Raw genomic sequence first — 8,838 nt, 5'->3', positions numbered from 1 at the left:
CAGTTTGTCATAGATTCGTAGGGCTGGTAACTGAGGTTCTGAATGAAAAAAAATATCTGTGCCTGCTACTTTCTTTTTCTGCTTTAAATGCAAGAGAGTGTGGCAGTTTTGTTCTTGACTTTGTCCATAACTGGGTATGGAAGTTTCATGATCAAAAACTACAAGCCCTGGCAGGACTTTTTAGCACTGTTGTATCAAACAGGTTCAGGTTCCTGTCTTCAGAGTTCAGGGTGGAAGGGAACACATATGACTTGCTGTTCTAAGTTTTATAGTATTAATATTACTTTGGTTTGGTAGGTGTTAAGTAAGGTCTCAGTATGTAAAACCAAAACCCATATAGATATCTCATAATTTCAGGTAATGCACTCACTTGCAAAAACAACTGAATTTAAGTTGAAAATACCAACAAAATGTAGTGTCTTCTCAGATTCCTTACTGACACAAAGGATGTGTCAATTCTCTACGGTTTTTATCCATAGATGTGAGTGTACATGATCTCCATCGGTGTGTGTGATTACTGTGGAATGTCTTGGATTAGACTTTCCTTTCTTTTAAAAAAAACCTGATTTAATTCTTACCCTGTTACTCAGAACAGCGCATTAAAACAAGTCCCTGTGAAAGTCAAGTTTGCCATAAGAACAGGGTTTTCCTCGGGGCCTCATTTCAGAGCACGTCCCCTGTATTGGGAAGAGAGCAGTGCTGCTCACACAGGCAGGAGCAGCCCCACCAGCAGTTAACAGGCAGGAGCAGCCCCACCAGCAGTTAACAAGCCGGGAAAATTACCCAAACACTGGTCAGGACTGTTGCAACAGTCTCACAATAGCTGCTTTAAGGGACCTGTGAATGTCTGGTTGGATCTGAAATGTGTGAACTGCTCAAGGATGGGTTTTTTTGGAGGGTGGTGTGGAGGACATAGTTTTGCACTAATTTTTCAAACCCCTTTGGGTGAATCATTGCCAGAAGTCTCTGGGCTCTAAAGCATGGTGAAAGCCCTCCGCCAGAAACACCAGGCAAGTGACTTCCTATTTGAATTTGAAGACAGGCACTAGAATACATATTAAAAGTCTTTGTTTTGAAATACATTGACCAGTTCTAATGGACCGGGCATCTCACTGCAAATAATCAAATAACAGGGAAGGAGAGAGGTTCCCAGCAGGGAAGAAGCCCCTTTTCAGAGTTACCAGGGAACAATATGATTTGGTTTGCATTTTTTTTTTTTTTCATCCCAGCATCCTCTTTTGGCTTTAGCAAATATAAAGAAGTTTCTCCCCTCGCTTGTCCTGCACGGTTGTGAAGCATCGTGTCTCGGGGAAGAGCAGCAGCACTGAGCTTGTACAGATCTGGGAGGTAAAAACTTCTTCCCCCCACTTCCCTTTTGTTAAAGAAACACAGCAAGCTCAGTTTCTTGGGTTTCCTTCTGAGTTATTAATGTAAAACTATTTAAAACAGTGTTACGGTTATAGCAGACTATCAGGAAATGACACCCAGTGGTCACCGAAGCTGCTTGTTGGGCACAGCAGCCTCAGCCACTGTTCTCTGCTCCACCCTGGGCTACAGTGAGTACCTTTACTAACCAGTTACTCTTCCCCTTGCCGCCAGCTGAGGCTGTTCTTGGGCAGTAGTCAAATGGGTTAATAGTTAATAATCTTTCTTTCCAAGGCTAATAGTTCTAGATACCCTACATTTTGAAAGTAGAACGCGGCTACGCTCCCCTGGGCTCATCGCTGCCCTCAGCAGCAGTGGTGCTGTCCTGCTTCTTTGCTCTGGTGCGATTTTCAGCTTGTGCTTCTCGTGCAAGTTGCAGCAGCACCATTGTGCACAGCAGCAGTGCTGGAGTGTCTAAAGCACAGCCTTTCTGGGAAGGAGCTGTTAGAAACATGCTGCTGCTCCCAGTCGCACAGTTCTACGCCTAGCAGAATGCTGTTCCTCAGGATGGCGTTTCTGTACAGGTCAGGCAGCGTGCTGACTACAAAATATTTACATATCAAAGTATGTAGAAAATAATTGCAGAAGATGAAATTTTAGAACTTGAGCATTCGTTGCTTACAAAATCAATATATCACTTTTTCTCCTTCTAAAACTGCTTTTGAAAATAGCTACTTCCTCCAGCGTTTGATGTGGGAAATCTGCACTATGCAGGGGACTGACCTTTACAGCAGAGGACAAAATCCTGTAATGCTGAAGAGCTGCTAAAGCGCCAAGTTTGCATGTAGTAGTCTAGTTCGTTATATAGAAACCATTGCTGTGCTGCTCTGTGTGCCCACCTTGCTTTATAGGCTGTACTTTGACTGCAGAATGGGTTCAGAAGTTTAAATCCCACTTTATAAATGGATTTGAGGTTGAAGGAAGCTTTTTCCTTGTAGTCAAGGATTATAGTATGACTTACTTGAGTGAGGGAAGATACTGAAAAGCCTGTCTTAAGCAGAACTTTGTTCTTTAACACTAGAATAGTGTAAACACAAACTACCCATAGGGTTACTGGTTTTAGAATTGCAAACTAGTATTCCTTTGAAAGCTGCATTTTTTTTTTCCATTCATCAGCCCGGTTGCAGATGGCAGTGCACCATGGGCAGGGAGCTTTCAAGAACAGGAACGGGCAGTGAGCAAAGCAAGGTAGGGCTCTGCTCCTGCTAGTAAGGTTTGCTTACAGTCCCTGCTGCACACAGGCACCAGCAGCTCGGGGTTTGTGTTCTCTTGCTTTGGGGGCGACGTGGTGCCCTCGAGTGGCTGCAGTGTGCAACTTGTCCCCATACAACTAACTGAGTTATCGTTATCTTCCAGGTTCCTTCTCAAGAGTAGCTAAAATAGACTGACTTTACATGATTAGTTAAAACAATCCAACTGCAGGAAAAAGAGCCTTCACTGTAGATGAAGTGGTGTTCTGAGAAAGATCATGTTTAGCCTGTGTCGAAGAGTATTTTAAAGCTCTCATGTTCGAAACAGTTTACTTTTTTAGTATTAATAATAAATCTGGAAACACAAGCTTTTACCTGTAGTTTAATGTTTATATACTGATGGATAGCACCTAGAGGCCCCAACCAACATTTGAGCCCCCTCCATGTTTCTGCCCCAAAGAGCTTACAGTCTAAGCAGTCCAGAAGTATGAGGAAAATAATACCCATGCTTGCTTTTATCAACCAGGTCAAGTGATTTACCTGCTCTAAGGCACAGAATGCGTGGTGGGAATTAAACCAGCATCTCTTGAATCTCTGCTGCATGTTGCAGTTAAAGGATGCTACTTCCTCTCTATTCCACGTTTCTCTTAGTAAAAATGAGCCTGTTCAGAAATCTCAGCCTGAAGCTGATAAAGGTTCAGGACTGTTCTCCAGGTCAGGGTGAAAGCTGCAGGAACAGAAAATGTGTGTCAGAAGTGTAGCTACTTTACCTATTTTCATTTTCTGCAGTCATCTCACAGGTTTGGAACCTAAAGCTGCCGCAGTACCGGCTGTTTGTGGTGCTCTCTACCTTTGATTGGAATGGTATCTCCTGTCTTTTCAATTCAGTGGGCTTTGTTTTATGTGCGGCAGCAGAAGCCCCAGTGTCGGAAAGATGTGGCTTCTGCGCTACCAGAACAAACACATTCTGCCCTTTCCCAGGTCCCCAGAGATGACCACTTGTTGGTGAGCACCAGACAGGCTGGTAGGGAAAGAGTTCTTTCCTCCGGGTGCTCCCCGACCTCTGCATCCATTCTTCTGTGTTTGTGGGGCTGGGGAGAGGCTGCTGTGGTCATTTGAGGCTCCTGAGGAGCCAGCAGTATGGTAAGGGCTTGTGTTTACGAGAAACTTACTATTTCAGCTTTGGTAACAAGTTCTTGACCTGGAGGTAGCAGCAGGTTCCATTTATTTCTATATGCATCAGCAAACCAAAAGCAAATTAGTTGAAGGATGCACATTGCTGAATTGCCCACTCTCTACCAACATACATAACTGCAGCTAACTGGAAAAAGAGAAAGCTATTAATATTTTGCATTTTAAACTAAAGAACTTCAGTTTCATACTTAGTTGAAAGCTTTAAAATCAGCACCAATCTCATTGTATAAATCACTGCCACCTGGTCAGTCACCAGTCCTATGGTTTTTTTCAAATGTGCACAAAACAGGGAGATTTCTGATACTCCACGGTTACAATGATAACTGAAAGGTAAGAATGAATAGCCATTACCTGATAAATTACTTAACAGTAGGCAATAAACAAATACACTTCACCTGTATAAAGCAGTGTGTTAATTCACAAGTTAAGTTGTATTGATAGTGGAGGTGGCAATATACAACAAAAATATTAAAGTATCATCACTTGAAAAATAGTCTTGCTTTTTCAGGGAGCTCTGTTTATACAGGAGGGTAAATGAAACAGCACTGACCAGACAAGCTGAGCAGTCATGCATACAAAAGTGATCACTTTTCAGCTATTGCACAAGTAGTGACACTCTAAGACGTACATGGGAGGATTGGTACACAATGACATCAGAAAGGCTGCATGCACCGTCTTTCAAGGCCTTATGTGAACTATACATAAGAGTTGCTGTATACTGTAAATACACTGTGGATGTGTATAAATTCACATAAGACTAAAAGATTAATTTGTAAATAGGAAAGTTTCCACCAGCTTATGCTGTATTTCATTCTGAAGGTTTCTTAGCGTATATGCTATTTTGGATAAAATGCAGGATACCACTTCAGAGTAGAGGTTTCTTGTGAGCATAAGCAGAAATGCTTTGGTAACTGGATGTTCCCAAGGAACAGGTTTTGTTAAACCAAACTGATTACTAAAATGTGAGTGTGACTTTTATTCAGAAAAGAAGGATATAGAATATGGCTAATAATGTAATATATTTTCACAAGATTAAAAAAAAAATCTTTTCAAGTGAATTGGGATTTCAAAGCACAAATAAAACCACTGATAGCATGGTGTGCAACATTTAAAACCCTGATCAAAATGACTTCAGAATAATCGTGCATTCCCCAAATATATCAGGTGGGCAACCGAGGAAGGAAATGACAAATTAATAAGTTGGTGTAAGAGGGGTAAATTCTCTCTGTACCACAAATTTCATAATAAAATACTGCTGTATGTTTTAATTTTAGACATAAGCATTTTTATATCATTTATATCATTTTTATATCAGAGTCTGGTTTGTTTCTAAATGACTGAAAGTTTCAACTAAAAAGGTGTTTACACAATATACACATTTCATTACTTACAAAGAGGAATAAGCTTAAAATTTCATATTAAAAACCTGGGATACAGTAGGGTTAGTAGCACCATGAAAAATGTTTTTCAAAACTGCAGTCTTGTTATTTTAAACATACTCAGTGCATCATGTTTTTCTTTATTCTCTTGGTTGATCAAAAAGGTGCCATTTTGGTACAGGGAGAGAAATGAAAAAATTCATCTTCGGATCCATTGTGAACCTCAAGTGTTCTTTTCTGTTTCCAAGAGGTCAATTCTTTCAGCTTAGTCCTGTTGTTGAACATGTACCAAACAACCCTCAGTTTGGCACAAGTGAGGTACACTTGAATTTGCATGGTTAAAACAGTTTGGATTCGTTTTTTTTCTTTTCTTTCTGCACAGTAGCACCATTGTTGCAGCTGGAAGACAGTGCACCTTAGGAATTTTCAACTGTTTTGTAAAACGTCCTACGAGACGTTACGTCTTCTTCATGCAAACTTGACAACGACTAATACGCGTCCTCAAGTCTCCAGCTTTCAGTGTCTCTGACTGAGGTTTACTGGTGACAGACACAAAGGTAAGGTTAGGTCAGCTTTTCCTTGGTTTACAGAGCAGTCTAAGATAACACTTCAGTCTGTAAGTGGGGCATTAGTCCTGTATTGGAGAGTTGTCCTTAAGAGGGATCTTTCTGTACGTCCTCAACACCAGGTGACAGATGCTCAGTGTTGCCCAGTGTCTCAGCACACACGAGATATCAATCACCTAGATCAGTTTAGCGGATGATGTAGCACAACTACTGAACTGAGCCTAGGGTGAATTTTATAAGTTTGAGCCAGTATTTCTGAGGTCTTTGTAGCCTTTGGGTTTCTCAGCTGAAGGGTAGTTTAACAACTCCTAAGGAATACTGCTACAATGAGACTTGTGTTTAAGTGATGACTTTACCAAATTATTTACTTATATTCTGAAAGGGTTGGAAGGTGAGAGACTAATATAATATATTTGTGTAATATGCATGTACACAGAGTTAAGTTCAATTCTTAAAAGATTCTTTAAAAAAAAAAAATTGTGTTTATGGGAGACAGAAAATTGTAGATACAAGAAACTCAAAGGTGCATGGTAGTTGTTAGTAGGCAGTTTTCACTAGTGAATTACCACTGATCAACTACCCTGAAAACTTAGAGGGATGACTATTTAATGCACATTAAGTATCACAGTTGTATATGTTACATAAAACCAAATTAGAGGCTACTGCTGCTATATAACACAGTGTACATTGCCAGCCCTTTACCACAAAGCCACATTTTTCAATTTGGCAGCACTGGGAATATTTAGGAGGCTTTTATCAGTACACAAACAGGGCAGTAGTAATTTACTCTATAAAATGAGATGATTTTTCAAAGAAAAAATGATTTTGCTACTCAAGTTGAAGGGGAAAAAGTTTGAGGAGCTGAGAGACTCCATCTGGAATGCTGACTGCAGAGAAGCTGAGGACAGAACGTCCACTGGCTTCCTTGCTGCCAAAATGTCATCCTAATTCTTCTGCATAGTACTGGAAAAAATGTTTGCCATGGAGGGTATGAAACCTCCTTCACACAAGACTTTTAAAACAGATTATTTGAACAGCTGCCTTAAAAGGTTTAAGCAGAGTTGATCTTGCCATTCATACCTGTCCCTTGTGTGTTTGTGAGCTACCTTTTCAGACATTTGACTCTATTGAAAGGGCTGGCAAGAAAAAAAAAAAGCCAATAAAAATGATCTTTTAGACTGCAAATACAGCAACTGCAGTAGGACTACTTTCAGAGAAAGTACTGTGAAATGTGAATAAGAATTGACACTAAAAAAATCCCACTCCTTGCAAGACAGAATGTGCCCTAGCAAGTTTTTTATATTAATATCAAAGGCTTACCAAGGAAACACTAGAAAAACTGGTGGTGAGGGGAAAACAAACAAATTATTTCCCTATACCCCTGTAAATTAATCTCTCTTGATCTTTAGAATAAATTCGTTTTCTAAAGCTTTCTTTCTGGAATAAAGCAATGTACAAGAAACAGGTTTTCTTACCTGAACATTTCTGACACCTCTACAGTTGCCAGCCAGAAACTATATGAATTGGCATAGTAATTACAAGTGCCACGACCATGGCACTCAATAAATGGAGCAGAGCGGAATTCTTCTAAACAGGATCCAGGCGATGCCAAGGCCTGTCCGGAGCCCTCTGCTCCAGCACTAGTGTGCTGGTGTCCGGGGGAAGAAACAAACACACAAACAAGAATCTTACAGTAGGTGCTAAAAATTAAATAGCACAACATTCAACTACAGAAAGAGCCACTGTTCAGTCTTGGTTGAGATAATATGGGGTCAGACACCTCCATGAATATCAGTTACACTGGGCTCTGTGTACTGGAATATCACTGTTAATCTTGGCCACCATGGTTAGTAATTGAGGGTAAAGGCTTTTGAATGACAAGCCCTGTAATTTTAACAAAGCCCTAAAGCAGCTGGGGGAGGACACAAGAGGGTACCAGCCCCTTCTGGAGCAGGAGGCCATTCTTACCATCATGAAAGAGTAACCAATCCAAAGGGAGTCCCAGCCTGGAGGACACGAAGGAATCTGGATGGTCTGGCTGTGGACAGCTATCACCATAGCAGGGGCTTCACACACAACACAGCTGGGCACAGGGGAAGGATCAGAGAAACACGTGATATTAAAATATGAGTATGTTTTATTAAGTATTCTTACACAGACAAAGGGAGAAAACTAGCTATTAATCTAGACCTCTGCTTCTCACATATTTTGTAACTGCCATAAGACAGTATTTGGAAGTGCAGAGTCTGCCTGTACTTCCACTGACAGCCACTGGGTAAAATACTGAAGCAGTCCCTGAAACACAAACTGGAAGCTCCAAGTGGAAGCCTTAAGCCCAGAGCTAATGGCTCTCACATTCTCTTTCCTGTCCTGGCGATCTTGCACTGCTGACAACTTTGCTTCCTCGGTTGAGCAGAGCTCTTACAGCCTGGCAGTCCCTAAACACAGACAGGCCGCCTAACACAATGAACACTTTAAAACAAGCTATTTTCCTAGTATTTTCTAGAGCAAAACATGACATGGCTAAAGATGCGTTATTTATCCAGATATTAGAAAAAGAGACCCGATAGCCTGCTTTGTCTCACCGGCTAATGAAGGGCTGGATGCTTTGCCCAGTCAGTGGCTCCATGCTCATCGGCATTGGCTCTGGAGTTGACAGCCAGTAGGAATAGTCATTCCTTGATGCAAAATTACAAACGTTGTTGATGTTGCAGAACATGAAGGGCATGGTGCTGAAACGTCTGAGACAGCTCCCAGCGGTACCTACAGAGTAAGATACACAAAATGTGACAGCAGCATGTTCACTTCATTGCTTTTTACAGCGATTCTCTGAGAACAATAATTGTGTATTCTTCCTCTCCACCCGTGAGTGCACAGCATGTGCTATCAAATTGTCACACGTGGGAAAAACTTAACTTCTCAGTTTTGGTTTACGTTCTTCATCCTGAATGAGAACGTGCAGCCTCTGGAGGCAGTAGATCTCAGTATGCAACCCCTGTTGAAGTAATCTCTAAGACACTCATATCTTCAGAGAACCAGAGCATTTGAAGAAGCAGCTACAACCTCTTTCCCCTCAAAGACAGA

The 8,838-nt window shown here is 41.2% G+C and overlaps 1 protein-coding gene across 1 annotated transcript in view; it reads right to left on the bottom strand.

Moving 5' to 3' along the window:
- Nucleotides 1-3,005: 3,005 nt before the first annotated feature.
- The window catches only part of COL4A5 (collagen type IV alpha 5 chain), an 85,430-nt gene continuing 79,597 nt past the window's right edge, over nt 3,006-8,838 (bottom strand). Inside the window, exons 48-51 of the mRNA XM_065643710.1 lie at nt 8,340-8,517; nt 7,723-7,837; nt 7,230-7,402; nt 3,006-5,727 (exon numbers count right to left, since the gene is read on the bottom strand). Of these exons, the coding sequence (XP_065499782.1) occupies nt 5,646-5,727; nt 7,230-7,402; nt 7,723-7,837; nt 8,340-8,517 (548 nt within the window). The 3' untranslated portion in view covers nt 3,006-5,645. The remainder of the gene's footprint in view (nt 5,728-7,229; nt 7,403-7,722; nt 7,838-8,339; nt 8,518-8,838) is intronic.

The sequence above is a fragment of the Caloenas nicobarica genome, chromosome 12 (assembly GCF_036013445.1).
Source record: "Caloenas nicobarica isolate bCalNic1 chromosome 12, bCalNic1.hap1, whole genome shotgun sequence".
Classification (NCBI taxonomy): domain Eukaryota; kingdom Metazoa; phylum Chordata; class Aves; order Columbiformes; family Columbidae; genus Caloenas; species Caloenas nicobarica.
This window is presented reverse-complemented; position numbering and strand designations above follow the sequence as displayed.